Below are 17566 nucleotides of genomic sequence, written 5' to 3'. Positions count from 1 at the left end.
TCATGAAACATTTTATTATCAATGTTGAAAACAGTTCTTCTGCTAAATATTTTTGTAGAAACTAGTACTACAATACTTTCCCCAGGATTCTTCGATGGATAGAAACCTAAGGAATCCTTCCTAAATATTAATTAAAAAAATATCTTATCCCCATAAACACACCAAAACCACAAAGAACATCTTAGCAAACGCGCAATGCCCTGGCAACCACCAGAGTTTCTTCAGAAAACATAAACATCTAATTTCGTCTGAAATACTTTGTATCCTTCATTTTAAACACCATTTTCAGAAAAGAAAAAAAAGCTCACAAGTGTAGTCAGACTGTTTTGACGCCACGCAAGGTTCTACCAATTAACTCAGTCTCGCTCTTCCTCCTCTCGCGTATCCCTGTTGAATTTCCCACGCGCGCAGCATGTCACATCCGGTTTCAGCACCTCGGACAGCTCGCGGTCGCACTCCCCAATCTTTCTGTCTCACACATCGACATACACACAAAGTTTTGGGCTAACCAGACCACCCGCCGTGACGCTAAACCTCCAGAGCCGCTAATCTAACGAGGACAGGAGTCGACTGTCGGGGAGGCAGAAAGACACACGGGAGAAAACGGGAGGCGTGAGACGACGCTCCGCGCGCGAGATGCCCAGAGACGGCTGCGTGAGACCGAGTTCTGTTTCTCTGTCATTCTGTTGCTGAGAAGAGAGAGAGAGAGAAAGAGAGAGAAGCGAGAGATCGGGGACAGAGGAGCGAGGAGAGAGCATCATCGAGCGGGTCTTAACGAGGCAACAGACCGGATCTGCATGCGAGAGGAAGTCCGAGCGAGCGGAGGCGCGAGATGCAGCGCGTGAACAAGCTCTTGAGTCTCATCGTGCTGGTGCTGATGGGTACGGAACTCACGCAAGTAGGTCTATCGCCATCTTTACCTCCCACACACACACACTCACACACACACATAGCCTACACTTAGAACACAGATCAGACTGCGGTGAATTAGCCAGATTACTGTAAAAAAAGAGATTAATAGACGGGATTACAAGCGGAGAGATACGTAGAGTCCACGGTTACTCGTTAGCTCACAGCAAACATGATAAACAATCTGCACGCGAGCAAGTTGCAAGAAAAGCTCACGATTTACATATTTGTGCCTCATGAAAGCCCAATTAAAGGAAACGTTCATTATAATATATTAGGATTCATGCCACTGTATTGAATTGAATCAAACCCCATTCAGCAGATCTTACCAAAAAAATAGACATTTACTTTTCAGAAATGTGACCACAATGATATCCAATACAATCATGTTGCTTCTGTTTTGGGTCAGATTGATCATGGAAAATAGACATTGCAGAAAAACACATTGCATGTTTTTTTTATTTTATTTTATAACTGGTGTCTCTGAGACCCTAAAGGGTGTTTTTAGTGTATCACAAGTCAAACATATCACTAATACAATTCATGAAGTATCAACCTGATATAAGGTTGTTTTTGAGCTATTAAATGCCTTGAGAGACCAGCTAAGTAATATTAATGCAATTATTTTGTGGAGTTATAATTGCACATTGCTATTGTCAGCACCACACCAGTTACACGAAAGAGTGTAGGAATGATTTGAAAAAGTCTACATAGTGCATAATTATGACTATCAAAAAGAGGGGGAATTAATATATACATTTTTCAAATTGGGGAAAATATGTCATCACCTGTCATAATTGTGTCTATATACCTTAGGATAGATGTGATGTTTAATTTTACATGAATGAAAAGATGTTATACTATATGTTGTGTTTAATGGGTTAAATTGTACCTCTTCCTTGATTTTAATTGTTCAGCCAATGCAACAGTGAAATAAACCACACAACATGGCTTATGAAAATTAAATGTGTCAAATCTACTTTAAGTAGTACTGTAAATCTACTTTCATTTACGTCAAATTAAATATGGCATCTCCCCTTGTGTACTCTCCTGTTAAAATGGACACTGATATGGCAAAGTGTTACAAAAAGAAACTGAAGCTTTGCACTAGAGAATTCGAGAGCATTTGGCCGCTCTTACTAACATTCCCTAGTGCGCTGTGTTCTTGGCTTCTACATATGCAAACAGTGCTCTTCACGCTTCAGTTATTACTTTAACCAGCGTCTCACTGTAGCATGTATTTTCATATTGATCAGAAAGGATGAGCATGTGAACCGTACAGCCTGTGTAAATGTTGCATTAGGCTCGCAGCGGGGCAGCATGCTTACTCGGCATGAGCGCGCAAGTAAATCTCAAACTGACTCGGCCAAACCCATAAATTACTGTCGCGTGGCTCGGTCATCTTCTCATCTCAGAGATTTACGGCCCATTGAATCTGCGACAATTTGCCATTTTGCTCAGCTTTACCCGGGTCAGAGAAGAAGACTTCGCACAAGAACATACACATGCACATGGTAGCCCATATCCAAAAATCTTTCCCATTGCTACTCAGAAAAGTAGCGTTTCTTCACAGTAGAACGGCATTCTGTGATTCAATTTGGCTCTGCTGTCAGTGTTAAATTAAACACATGAACTACCTTAGGAGCACAGGTGTGAGCAAATGCATGCCGGAACTTGCATAAATGTGATCTAGTTTCAAACTTTCAGGAAATTGTCATGGTTCGATAATTGTGTTGTGGAATGTAAATGGACTGGCTTTCAGAGTTGAGAGTAGTCACAAGGTCCATTTGAGTTCTTTTTCTGTTCTGTTCCGGCCTCCAGGCTTGTTAATGGACATAACCCCAACACTCTTAAAAATAAAGGTTCCAATTACGACAAGAAAAAAGAATCGAATGTCAAGGGAGAATCTATGTGAGCTTTTTATCCTCTATCTCTTTGGAAAACAATCCGTGTAGTGATGCTTTAATGAACCACACATAAATATGCTATATAATGTGACTTCAAGATCTTTTTTGATCTTAAAGAACCATAATAAGAATTCAAGAGCCCTGTAGAGAGAAAAGTTGATAAGAAGAACAGTTGAAGAACCTGTTGAAGAACTTGCAGAACACACCTGGACACCTACAAACACATGCACCGTTCATAAAACACGACTTACTGAACACCACCCAAATAACTTCTCCTTAAATGTAAATACCCCTCAGAGAATGCTTAAACGGTAACAGCTGCTGAACCCAAACACCACACAACAATTCCCCCACGGTACACATACTAAACACCATCATTAAAAACCTCCAAAAATACCCTTTACTGCCCACAAAACATCTCCTTAATGGAAAAAACACTCTCTGAACATCTACTAAACTGAACACCACCAATAAAAAAGCCCATTACACCACCCACAGAACAGCTGGTATACTACAGATTTCCTAAACACCACCATCAGTTCACCCACTTCACTAGTTCGAAAACTGAAACAGTTTGACAGAATGAGGTCTAAAGTGTTCTCGTTTTTAAATACAGTAACAAAATTTAGGTCAGAAAGCAAGTTGGAATATCATATTTCCCCCTGTCAAAGTTATGCGCCAATCATCGATTAGATTCAAATTGATCCAACCAGCAGTTTTTCTAGAGGGCTTAATATTTCTAAAATTTACATAAAAGCATTGAGTAGGTAATATTGCCCAAGCTGACCCCCTCGTCATGTGATCATGTAAAGCGACACTGATTGGAGGATGTTGAGTTTGTTTGACATTTTCAGGCAAATGCAGGAAGAAGCATCAAGCACCAGTCCTAGGAGACATAAGAACAAATTTAGAAGACATTAGACTTAATTTTGAATAAACGGGTAGCTCTTTATTTATAAAGAAGAATGTTCTGTTTTAAATAGAAACACAACAACACAGGAAAGCAAAATTGTCATGGTGATTTCACAGTCTCTAGTAAACCACACAAAATCGTAACTTAAACTTCACAGCCAGTGATCATCATGATTTTTTTGTTGAACAGAAAATGTTGTTGTGACATAATGTTAGAACTTTTACAGTAAGTAATTTGCAACGACTTAAAGCAACGATTTATGCCAACTTACTTTTAGCCTACAATAAATGTTACATAATTATAATTGAATAAATAAATAAGTTGTAATAAATCATTTTAATTTATTTAAACTATTTTTATTATATAATTTTTGTTATTTCTTATGTCAAATCTCTCTCTCTCTCTCTCTCTCTCTCTCTCTCTCTCTCTCTCTCTCTCTCTCTCTCTCTCTCTCTATATATATATATATATATATAACTTCAATACATTATTATTTATAACAGTTTGACAGAATGAGGTCTAAAATGATCTCATTTTAAAAGGCAGTACCATAATTTAGATCAGAATGCAAGTTGAAATATTCCCGATATTAAATACATTATTGGAATGTAAATAATATGGAATTGTTTGCTGTTGCATTACCCACTTAGCTCATAACTCTGGCACGGCGCGTGTTCCTTGGGTTTCAGTGGGCCTGATGCTTCTGCTCCCAATGCTGCTTATGCTGTCTTTTCAATTTGTGTTAATGTCCTAATCGTATTTAGGAATGTAGCCCAAGTCCAAATGTAGAATCCATTCAAACTTCCATTAACAAGAGAGAGATTGAGAGTGAGAGAGAGAAATAGATAATGTATCCACATTCTAAATGCTCAGTTCCCCCAGCTATAGAATGGATGAGATTTGTTCTTGAGTACCACGGTACAGATACGTGTTTTCTATGGTCTTATCACCTTCATTGAGATAAAGGTCATCGCCGTGGTCTCACAGAAGAGAATAATCTAGCCTGTGGATAAGGAGAATTATCATATTAGTAATGGTTCTGCCATTAATCGATTGTGTCTGGTTTTGAGGATGAAAGGGAGATAAAAAGAAAGCGTGTGTGTGCGTTTGAAAAGGAAACACAAGCTGTTGTTTATATGATGGCATTTTATCACCCCTGACACTCATCGTTTCTCTCGAACAATCCATACACACATGCACGCACCCACGCAACCACGCACACACGCACACACGCACACACGCACACGCACACACACACACACACACACACACACACACACACACACACACACACACACACACACACACACACACACACACACACACACACACACACACACTTTTCTTGAATTCTCCAATCGATCACTAGACAGATCTATCATCAGCATGCACTCAATCTTTACACTTGTTTTGTCCATCATATAGTCCCTAGCATCTGAACTGTGAAAGGGCAAGTGTGTGTGTGTGTGTGTGTGTGTGTTCATTGTTTTAGAAAAAGAGATACATAAGGGTCGATTCACACAGAACATGTTATTTCCATTCCACTGCTCTACTTTTCCATTGTTTTTCTCTGTAAACATAGGGGCCGGGATATTATAGAGGCTTGTTGACACCTGGGTAGGCTGTTTTAACCTAGGCCACTTCGCAGTCGCAACCAACTAGAATACTGTAGTGAGTCTTCCGTAACAATATGGCAATACATCAGCAAACAGCCAACCAAAAAGCAATACAATTACAACCATTCAGAACACCCTAGGAACACGCTAACAATCGCTAAGTACTCTTTAGCAGCATAGCAACAACCCTGGCAGCCACCCAAAACACCAAAGCAATCAAATACCACACCATACACTAACATCATTCAGAACACCCTGGGGTATTATATATTATTTGCAGGCATCTGGAATATTGAAATCGCTTTTGAATCCACGCTCGCTTTTTACTTTCATTTTCGAATTCGTGATCACGCATACTCTGTGTATAGGAGCGGTGGTACGGGTGGTACTGACCACACGTTTTACAAGATAAGCTATTTGTCAACGACGATCTGGATCTGTGGCGTATCAGGATAGAATTGTTGCATTATTCCAAATAAATAGATTGAGATTTACAAATAAATGTAAAGAGATTCACAAAAATTAATCAAATTCACAAATAAATAGATTAAGATCCACAAATAAATATAATATGATTGGTCTGGGCAAATGGCTGTTATCTGACTGGCTTAAGTAGAGGTGGGTGGAGTCCACTTATTTGTGGACTTGTCTGCACGTATTGATGCTAGAAATGTTTCAAAATCCAAAAATGCGTGCAGGGATTAACAAATGCACAGGAAGCAATTCACAGATACACAGAAAGTGATTCACAAATACACAGAAAGTGATTCAGAAATACACAGAAAGTGATTCACAAATGCACAGGAAGCGATTCACAAATGCACAGGAAACGATTCATTTTTAATAATGTTTGTCAAACTCTTAACATTTATTTGTGGATCTTAATCTATGTATTTGTGAATTTGATTCAATTTTGTGAATCTCTTCACATTTATTTGTGAATCTCTATTTAATAATTTGGAATAATGAAACAATTCTATCCCCATAGGTGCGCACCAAATCCTGCGCCATCGTCCTGTCAGTCATCTCTCCTTACTCTTGTCATGTGATCAGTGAAATCTGACTCCTGCTGCTCTGTGTTGCGGTTCTGCAGCTCATGCTGTATGGAGCAAAAATGACGCTTTCAGTTTATAATTATAGCGTTAGTTGTCCAACTGAACTAAATGTTTTTTATTTGTGTAAAAAAAAAAAAGCAAAACGACAGTGTGGGCACTGCCGCGGTGGGCAAGTAATGTAATCGGGCATTGCAACACCCAAAACGCCCTTGCATCTTGCCTGTGAATTTTACACAGTCAAACACCACTTCATTTGTTTCATTTTTTTCCCCAAAAATCTACCATCTGTTCACACACACTGCACTCTCCTTCCATTTACCAAGATATAAATTTTTTTTTAAATCACAAAATAAATCCCTATGTTTTGAAGGAGTTATAGACTGATATTCTATGAACCAGCACTGAAAACAGCAGGAAGAACAGACTGCTTGGAGAACGCAGGGGAAGGGGAGAATAAATGTTCAAACAGCAGGGCTCCATTCCAAACACCTCTGCAGTACCACGGGCACCAGGGCCCAGAGTCAGCCAGAGCATCTGAAGTTTCTGCAGAAGAAAACTTCTGAAAACATGGACTTCTCCTCCTCCTCCTCCTCCTCTGTACACTGCAGAACCGTTTGGGAGGTCTCCAGCACTCTTGTTCAGATCTATTGATAAATCACTTATATCATGCTGGACTGTTTTTTTACACGCAGCCTGAAGCTGAAGGCTTTACTGTAGACCATTACAGATGAGTTACTGCTGCCACAATCTCCTTCTGTCCAACAGCTCAGATGGTTTTTTCTGCTACACTCTGAACCAACCATCATCTAGCGCTGCTGATCTACAGGATATTATTGTTTTGCTGGGGGCTGCAGAAATTGCACAGCCTACACATGAATTATTAAAGATGATAAAAAGAACAGTGTTAAAGGGAATCCCAATTTGAGATTACGGTCTTGCTTCTAAGTCAAATTGATTGCTGTTGCCTCAATATGAATGTTTTATAGAACGCGGCTATAAAACATTCATATTAGACGTTTACTGCGCATCTTGTTTCGGAATTAATAGCAATATGTAACTGACCCAACAGATGAGTGCTTTTGTAAAACTATTGTGTGTTTTTGTAAAGAACATACGTATTAAAGAAGCTGTTCACCAACAAATACCTATGGCTAAGCCACGCCCCCAAACGCGATGCGCCAATCACAGTGCGCATAGCTCCCAATACACTCGGACATTCTCTGCTTCTACGTCCATTGAAATGCATTGCAGTTAGTCAGTTTTCATTCATTTTTATATGTTTTTTCTTGTCATTTTAAGTTTAAAATGGTCAAACGGTGTGCATGGAGTACATGCAACTCCAACACTAGGTATCCCGAGAGGCTGGGCGACGGTGTGTATTTTTTACCCTTTCCTAATTAAGCCACATCTCAACCGTGATAAGTGTCTGCTCTGGATTAAGTTATGCGGTAGACCACAACACCAACTAAACGTGGATAAATTAAACAAGGAAGTCTACATCTGTTCTAAGGTAAGTCAACAACGTATTTGAACGTTATCTTTAACATCTCTAACGTAACCTTAGGCTAACGTTAGCCTAACATTAGACAACGTTAACGTTAGCTTCTAGCTGCGTTGTACATCATGTCACTTAGCTTCATTAACGTATCTGTAAATAACCAAGATAACAAATGTTAGCAATGTTGTACTGAATGATTCATGTAAATACTGTAGCAGCAAACTAACGGAGAGGTACTCTTGGTAAAGATGGTAAAAAGTCTTGTCCTGGAAATGTATGCAACTTAGACCTGTACATATTTAATTTGATCATGAACCATTAATTACATATTGAACCACAACATTTTAGACAACTTTCTACCAAAACAACTAGGGAACTTTGTGCTTTTTTTTTTTAGCAAAACATGTAGCCTTTTCACTCCTCTTCAAAATAACTAAATATAGCGCCCGTCACAGAATGTTGACTGTTTGTCCGAGTGAGTGGGGGGGGGGGGCGTGGCTTAGCCATAGGTCAATTCTGTACTCTACTCACCTTCATGGCGTTCCAAACCCATGTGACTGTTTGCCAGAATGTTCACGCTGCTCATTTCCATTGAAACTGCATTTAATGTAAACGGATGCTGTAAAGCTTCAAATATCTAAAAAAATAACAACTTGAGGGCGAGAAAATTGTGGCATAATTTTCATTTTTGGACGAACTATCTCTTTAAGGTTTAGCTTTAACCTCATTGGTCTTAATGTTAAAAATATATTGATCAATTCGCTGCTTAATACCACAATCCAAGCACAATCTATTTGATGTCTTAACTCTTTTATAGAAAAACATGTGTTGTCATTTATATTCTAGTCTTAGTGTGTAGAGAGAAATAGCCAAAAAACCCATTTAAATTCCTGTGATGTTGATTAAATTAATCAACATAGACATTTGGAATTACTTTTGATTGTTTGATTCATTAGCCCAAAATTGCTTTATTGAAAAGTACTATTTAGCACAGTTTTGTGATTAAAAAAGTGTCAGTTTTTATCAAGAGCCCGAAAGAAAGCTAGGTTGGAAATAAGTATTTAATTAACATGGTCAAGTTCACAGAGTTTACAGAGAACTAACAAGACCAAATGCTACATCAAATATGAAAAACAACCTCCCGAGGTCACTAATTTGTAGATACGTGTCTATTTGCCAGTTACAAGTCCGAGGCCGTGACACAAGGTCAGATAAACATTGAGAGCGTTCTAATAGGCTATGCTGAATATTTTTATGCAAAACATCATCCTACTATGTGCGGTAGGTATGTTTCTGATTAATCTGAAATAAGAACAAGCCAATGTGATTCAAGTTGCATTGTTCATTGGCACACACACAGAGATATCTCAAGGCCAAACAAATTCAAGCCCAAAGCGATTTGTGCTGAAGTGACCTTCTGTTTCTATGGCTCTATCATTCATTCACTCCATCTCTTTTATGTCTCCTCTCCATCTCACACATAAAATTCATCCAGTGTTGTAACCGTGTTATCTGGGAGGCCAAGTCCAGAAGATATTTAACTGTCATCAATTACTCACATTCGTGTTGCTCCAAACCTCTGGTTACTTTCCTGGGGCATAAGCTGCTCACTTCCGTTCAATTAAAGCAGATGGGGACTTGGACTGTTGAGCCCTAAAAATTTTGAAAGAAACATCATAAAGGTAGTCTGTTCCACTTGTGCACTAAATTTCAAGTCAGTCTGAATTTCTAAACTTGCCTAGTCACCATTCAATTTCATTATATGGAAATAGTTTTTTTGTGTTCTACTGGAAACCGGAAGTCATACAGGTGAGAGTGAATAAATGATGGCACATCTGGTCCTTTAAGACCAGTACAGAAAGATCGGATCATTTCGGATCCACAAGCAAACCAAAGTGTGTGTTTGTTTGTGTGTGTGTGTGTGTGTGTGTGTGTGTGTGTGTGTGTGTGTGTGTGTGTGTGTGTGTGTGTGTGTGTGTGTGTGTGTGTGTGTGTGTGTGTGTGTGTGTGTGTGTGTGTGTAATAGACAGTGACAGGCCCGGAAAGAATATCTGCCATAGATTCAGTGTTTTAGATGTTTTCTGTGTGATGTTTTATTAAAGTGAGGTTGAATATGCTGACAGAGACACAACTGGATGCCTGACACTCCCTGAATCTCTCTCGCTTTCTACCTCTTTCTCTCTTTCTCTTAAAGGTCAGTCTGTGTAAAGTGCCATCCCTTTAACATATTCATGTTTTTATCCAAAATAGCAGTTTATTTTAGACTAAAAATCTGGTTTATTTTTTAAACAACCGAGAATGTATATTTAAAAACTTTTATGTATATTTAAAAACTAAAAGACAAAGAAGATAAGAACACCTTTTGAGTGAACACAATAAAAACTATCCTGAACTAGACTATTATTCTCAGGACATTGGTGTGTGTGTGTGTATGAATATATATATATATGCTTTCTTCTACATTGTTCAGCAATACTTATTTCATATTTCAAAGAAAAAAAATCTTAAATCCGTTTTAAACAGCAGGTTCCTGTTGTGACAACTTACCCCTTATAGTTTGACTAAATGCCCAAATGCAGGGGGCATAAAGCTAACATACACACTGAACTGTATCTCTTTTTCAGGGAAAAGAGCAAAAAAAAAAGAAAAAAGTTTACTTACTTGTACCCACATACGTAAAAAGTAAAAATAATATATGATATAAATAAATAAAATTACCCCCTGAGAAATATTCAACAGAGTAAGAAGTGTGACAAACAGTCCGGGTCTCCTCTGCTTATTTATATAATGTGACTATTTTTGGTATCAGGATTCATGCACATCTAACAATGACGCGTTTTGCACTTCTTGCTGTGTCACGACTAGGCTACTCACTGTGCCATGGCACGTCTAGGTCTGTGAACAGTAGGTGTTAACCAAGCGATGCATAACAAGACTGCACACTGCTCGTCCTGTCATACTGCCAGATAGTAGCGGGTATAATTGCATTAAAGTTCCACTGATCACAACACGGGGGCGCTAGAGTCATTCTAATGCAAACTGAGTTAATGCACTTACGGCACTGGATGTGTAGGACGAGCGCATCATGTGTCTCTATAATTTTTCACTAACAATCCGTCTACGCATGTGCATGATAGATATTTACATATGTTTAAGGCTGCAATAAAGATATTCCAACCACATATGCTCCATATGTTTCCCTTTATTTCCCAGTCGTTTATATGATAAATATGTCTCTGATGTCTCGTGACACTTATTAATATTTTGGTAATATTTTAGAAAAAAACTGATAAAATGTACTTTTGCTGGGTGCTTTTTAAAATAACCCTTTAGCTGTGTGTTTATTCGTTTCATTTTACGTTTCAGTAAAATTACAAAATAGACGCTCGCGAACAGAAGTAGCGTTTAAATATAGGCTAGCTACCAGATTTAAATATGGGTTACCACACAGACAAACATTAGTGTTTTGTAAACAAAAAAAACAAAAACAACAAAAACCCTTACGCTTTACTATGCTTTAAGACAACTTTGGACCTCAAGATTGTGCCGCGAAAATGATGTCTTTGTATAATTTGGACACAGCTGACAGTTACGGGTTATAATGGGAGGATAGTAAAAGGGAGAGCGCGAGAGAAATGTGATCATTATTCACTCCCGTTGACCCGGAATGGAGCGTGACATTGGGATGTTTCGTTTATAACCTTCACGTGCGCGTGGATATGACAATACCGGGCCATTAACGCGATCCGGTGCCAAGTGCAAATCCCTGATGGTGCGTCTCGTGAGCACAGGGGCTTTTATAGGAGCGCGTGGCGCCGCCTCCTTTCTCATCCACGGAGAGCGGTCGGCGTGTGCAGTTGTAATCCATCCATAGTAATTCACTTGAGTTGGGAAGGCGGACCAATAAGGGCGTGAACGCACACAAAAGAGGCTTGGATAACAGAAAAGACACCAGACGGGACCAGCGCGGAGAAGAGGGTCACCACTGCTCGGTTTCCATTACTTTAATCACACCGGACTCCTTTTAACCAACGGCATAAATCAAGATGAGCACCATGAGACCGTCCGAACCGGGACCGTTAGAGGAGATGATGCGGATGATGGTGATGCACGAGGCGCTCACGGGCAGCGATGCTCGCCGTTATGGTTCCCGGGTGGCTTGTGTAGAATGAGAGTTTGGGTCAGTGCGCACAGAGATGCCGGTGCCTTTGCTGAAGATCGGCGTGGTGCTCAGCACCATGGCCATGATAACCAACTGGATGTCCCAGACTCTGCCATCACTGGTAGGACTCAACACCACCAAGCTGACCGCGGCGCAGGGCGGCTATCCGGACCGGAGTATTGGAGTAAGTGTCGGGTTGTTTTCCGTGAAAATTCAAATGAAAAGTTCAGATATTAAGCAATTAAATCAACGTGAAGAAAAAAAAAGGAAAAAAAATCCATTCGCAGATACAGCAGCGCGAATCATCTCCGAGTTTTTGTCGACATTTAAGGGGGCGTTCACACGGGGGCGTTATTCTTGTAAATTATAGCATTATTTTATTTTAATTTTCGAATGGAACGGGTCTTGTGTGCGCGCCTCCTTGCGCGTTCTTTCTCGTTTTCGGAAGTGGCGTTCACAGACATGCTGCTTGTGATGTCCTGGAATTTCGAACGTTTAGCTCATACATATTCAAATTTGTAATGTTGACAAACTTGACACGTCTTAAAGCTATCTCGAGTCTCTGTTGCGTTCATAAACGCAAGAACGTGTCTTGTGTGAGAACGTTCTTGTGTTCAAAAACAGCATTTGTTCCTGAATAAAACAAAGTATATCACCAACATTTAAAAACGCAGTTGTGTAGTTCTTCTATAGTTCTGTCATTTTCACTTTCACAATTGTAATACAGTTTAAATGGACAATTTTAATATAATATAACTTCTAATATCAACAAATATAACATGAAACGACTGCAAAGCGGATAGAAAGTCTATTTGCAATGTGGTAATATTCCATAAGTGCACCATTGGTTTGGAGATTTAGGACTCTCCAGACCTGCATCAGCGGATGTTCATCAATCCTCCATCTGTTCCTCACCCTCACCAGCTCCACACACACTGTGATCGGATCTGGATCTGTAACACGAGTTCAAGAATGGCACAGCTGAACGGGATACGATCCCTTCACTCTAACAGCTGTCATTCAAATACAACCATAAAACTGTATGTGTGAATGAGACTTATGTTTGTCTTTCTGGTAGATGTAGATGTACCAGTAGATGTAATGCTGCTGCATTCTGATTGGCGGGTGTGAATATGGGCGTGGTCTGATATGATGAGGTTTCATGAGCAGATGGGGTTTTGTGTAATCTTGTGTCAAGTGTTTGTAATGCCAACGAGCATGGGATTGTAAATGAGACTATAACCTTTAGATGTTGTATTACTGGTAAAATCACCTTTCTCTTTCTCTCTCCTCTCTCACAGGTTTTACCCGCTAACCCAGAGGAGTCATGGCAAGTGTACAGCTCGGCTCAGGACAGCGAGGGCAGGTGTGTGTGTACGGTCGTTGCACCTCAGCAGACCATGTGCTCGAGAGACGCCCGCACCAAACAACTCCGCCAACTACTGGAGAAGGTGACCCCCCGACCCATAATGCTCTTCTGCGTTGCCCTCGGGCATCACGTTACCTTTACTGCAAAGTTGCCACAGACACCGAATCTATGACAACCAGAGTTTTCTCCAGAGATCAAAGTGACCTAGAGGCATGAGCCTAACAACTCATAGACAACAGTATCATTCACATACAAATTCATTAATGAGTTCCTCTGGAACACGGCTGGAGCAGAGGCAAACAGTCTTTTCTCAGAAAGACAATGAGGCAACTCCTCGGACACATCAGATGATTAGCAGACGTGGAGTAGCTGCAGAACTCGATAGTTTTCTGAAGGTCACTAGATATGTATAGATCATTATATATGGATGTTTTTAGAATACTTATATTTAGATGTTTTTTGAAAACCATTTTTTTTTAGAAAAAGAAAGAAAGAAAAAAAGTAAGATATATATTTCAGTAACCATAATATATATATATATATATATATATATATATATATATATATATATATAATTTCAAATTTGATAATATATCTCTAATGACTGTATGTTTTTGTGTGTGTGTGTGTGTGTGTGTGTTTTTAGGTGCAAAACATGACGCAATCAATCCAAGTATTGGACCAGCGGACCCAGAGGGACCTGCAGTACGTGGTGAAGATGGAAGATCAACTCCGCGGCCTAGAGACTAAATTCAGGCAGGTGGAAGAGAACCACAAACAAAACATCGCCAAGCAATACAAGGTAAACACACAATTATATACAAGCAATGCACATATTTCACATGAATCCACACATCAGCCCATATGGAAACAGCACACACACACACTAACACACTACAGACTGCATGCACACCTTAAATGCTTGTATGATTTTTGTGAAATGTGCAGACCTGTCTGATTCCATCCAAACAATTAGTGAAATTTTGTGCAAATGTAATATTGGCATTTTTTCGTAGATTATTTTGTACTTTTACTACCATCAAAATGTAATCATACGAATAATTATAATAGAAAATAATAAAAGTTAAGCAAGTAAAACTATAATTAAACAATGATAAAGGATCTGCACATTTCAGTTTTTATAATGTACCATAATCAAAACGTCCCGTGACACACACTTGAATCGTGACACATGCATGGAATGTAATATTGTTTGCACTCTGTAACACAAGCGTGCGTGTGCAAGTACATGAGCGTGTGCGTGTGTGACTGTGAGAGCACGTGAATGTGATAGATAGGTTAGAGAGTTAGCTCCCTGTGCTGAGTGTGTTGTTTCTTGCTTGCAGGGCTAACTATAAAGACATGATAGGAGAGCCAGAGGCCAGAAGAGGCAGGTCTAACCCACGATTGGCTGAAGTGGGCGTCAATCATGCTGTTTATGTCACGATTCTCATATTCTATACGACATTAGCTGTAAGAAACACTCCTCCCCCTCCCTTATCCAACCACCAATCAGATCTCGTCCTGCATGCTACTCTAAAGAATTGTTACGTTTTATTTATATGATCTACATTATTTAGTTTCATGATATATAGCTATTATTATTATTATTATTACTACTACTATTACCATTATTATCTCATCTTTGCTAGTATTGCTTAAGTTTTTTTTTTATTATTCCTCCTATTATTTGTCACTATGAATCTTTGGTTTTTAAAGTAATATGCGTTTTTGAAGTAAGGAATTTAATCTTAGCATCACATTGTTGTATGTGAGTTGTAATTTCAGCATGTGTCCCTTTCTGCTGTTGCATTCTAAACGATAACTAATAAAGTCTTTTCCCAATTGTTTACCGTGTTCAGAGCGCTTCATTTCGTCGATAAATGTTTGTAGATCTATAATATTTATACGAAACTCAATAGTTTTACTGCAGCTCGGCCTCTGGTCTCTCACTGGCTCTACAAGCACACACGCACACATACGCACGTTTTATGGGGACTTTACATAGACATAATGATTTTTATGCTGTACAAACTGTATATTCTGTCCCCTAACCCTAACTCTATTCCTAAACCTATCCATCACAGAAAACTGCCTGCATTTTTACATTTTCAAAAAACATCACTTAGTATGATTTATAAGCTGTTTTCCTCATGAGAACCGGAAAATGTCTCCACAAGGACAACGATTTCGGATATTGCCATCTTTTTGGGGACATTTTGTCTCCATAACATAGGGTTTACCAGGACCACACACGCTCCTAAAAATAAAAAAAATGTAAGAACATTAAAAAGTTTGTCATACATTAGAAGTTCTTCAGATCAAAATATTGGCTAATCTTTTTTTGAAGCACCAGTACATACAGTACATGGCCAAAAGTATGTGGACATCTAGTTAAAGGATTTTCATCTACAACATCACTAACAAATAAAAAAAAGAATACTTTAACTTGCATTTAAAAAGAGTATATTATGGAAATAATACACCTTTAAAGGAATATACTGAAAGTGCGGACTGAATGTAATGTGTTTTGACACTGAATTACACGTTAATTGCAATTAAATGAAAATGTATTAATAAGTTTAAATTTAAACCCAAACCCAAAGTACATCTTTATATGTAATTTAATAATTATTTCTATAGTATTTAAAATATGCTTAAAGTATTCGGCCGAATCTACTGACAAGCACTGGTAAGCTAAAAGATACTTTAATGAAATCTCTATTGAATCTTGTAAGTCATTTGTAATTATTGCACATTTGTAATGAGGAAATTGCAATTTTGTACATAAAAAAAATTCACCTTAAGTGTAATATTAAATAACACGTAATCAGTAATCAAGTACTTTACATGTGCTTTAGTATGCAACACATCAAAACAACTGCTTCTTTATAGCGCAACAAATGATTAAAACAGAATGATTTAAAAAGTCAAATTTAAAAAGTAAAACTTTTGACAGTATTAAAAAGTTCAAAGTGTGTTAAGAAACATCTGCATATATCTTAAAAAAATATTATCTTAAAACTGCAAGCAAACTTCTTTTTTTACAAGCATCTATAGAAGAAGGGGTCCGTTTTTGCTCCAGCGGGGTTCAAAAAAATGTATTTATCTAGTTGTCTGACATGGACGAAACTTGCCGGCACCTGCACAAAGAAGATCTTTCGCGTTCACCCAACAGTACCTGACCTCACTGACAGTGTTGGGAGTAACGCGTTACAAAAGTAATGCATTACAGTAACATATTACGTTTTGCTGTAACGCAGTAGTGTAAGGCATTACTAATCAATTTTCAGTAATATTTTACTCGGTACATGTTCGGTAAGGCTTGCGTTACAACAGACTTTTAGTTTTAATTGTAAAACAAACAAACAAAAAAAAACACCAGCAAGACCGCCAGACATTACGAATGAAAGATGCAAGTAGGCTAAATTAACTGTTCGTGGTCAGTCAATAGCCGCGTGTGAGGTCCAAGTCTGTAATTAAAGACTAAATGGCAGCGTCTGATATATTTGTATAGCGATTTATTTTTTACAGGAGTGCCGTGAGGTATGATTTCGGCCTCTGTGCTCGCGCTGGCCAGTGGAAAAGCGGAGCGGTGAAGATGGCATGAAGAAGACTACATTCGCGAGATGGACGTATGAGCATTAGGCTATTCGTTCTGTTTTCTTTCTAAACAGTTAGGCTATGTTTATGTGGTATTTTTCGTTTTCATCACGCGATCATGTTTTTGATGCCGTGGTGACGCGTTCATGTAAGGGCGGTGGCGCTGCCGATAAAGCACCTAAGCTGTCACAAAGAACCGGCAAAAGCAACAGTGTTGTGCAAGTTACTCCCAAACTGTAATACATTATATATTACTTGTTACTGTTATTTAAAAGTAATTCATTACCTTACAAAATTACTGTCTCAGAATTGTAATGCGTTACATTACTCCTGTATTACTTTTGAGTTACTTTCACCAAAATAACTATACAGGAGTAAAACGTAACATTCTAAAATGACCAGGGCTGTAATGCGATATGAAACCGAAATCGCGACACTCAGATACACGAACCTGCAGAATCGCGACACACCCCTTCCAACTCCCAGCGTTATCCATACCGTCCAGTTCCAATGCTACCATATCTTTAAATTACT

At 38.7% G+C, this 17566-nt stretch overlaps 1 protein-coding gene across 3 annotated transcripts in view; it reads left to right on the top strand.

The window, feature by feature from the left end:
• The first annotated feature begins 381 nt into the window (after positions 1 to 381).
• The window catches only part of olfm1b (olfactomedin 1b), a 33240-nt gene continuing 16055 nt past the window's right edge, over positions 382 to 17566 (top strand). Inside the window, exons 1-4 of one of the 3 annotated variants that reach the window (XM_077194297.1) lie at positions 382 to 898; positions 13362 to 13511; positions 14076 to 14231; positions 14776 to 15279. In XM_077194297.1, coding sequence (XP_077050412.1) covers positions 833 to 898; positions 13362 to 13511; positions 14076 to 14231; positions 14776 to 14781 — 378 coding nt within the window. In that variant the 5' untranslated portion in view covers positions 382 to 832 and the 3' untranslated portion in view covers positions 14782 to 15279. Of the gene's footprint in view, positions 899 to 11690; positions 12245 to 13361; positions 13512 to 14075; positions 14232 to 14775; positions 15280 to 17566 lie in introns of those variants that run through there. The other 2 variants (XM_077194296.1, XM_077194295.1) reach the window with 2 other exon arrangements.

This window comes from Siphateles boraxobius, unplaced genomic scaffold (assembly GCF_051911475.1).
Source record: "Siphateles boraxobius isolate OS27281-9 unplaced genomic scaffold, OSU_SipBor_1 11, whole genome shotgun sequence".
In the NCBI taxonomy this organism is placed as follows: Eukaryota; Metazoa; Chordata; class Actinopteri; order Cypriniformes; family Leuciscidae; genus Siphateles; species Siphateles boraxobius.
Note: the sequence above shows the minus strand (reverse complement) of the source record. Positions and strands in the feature narration are given on the sequence as shown.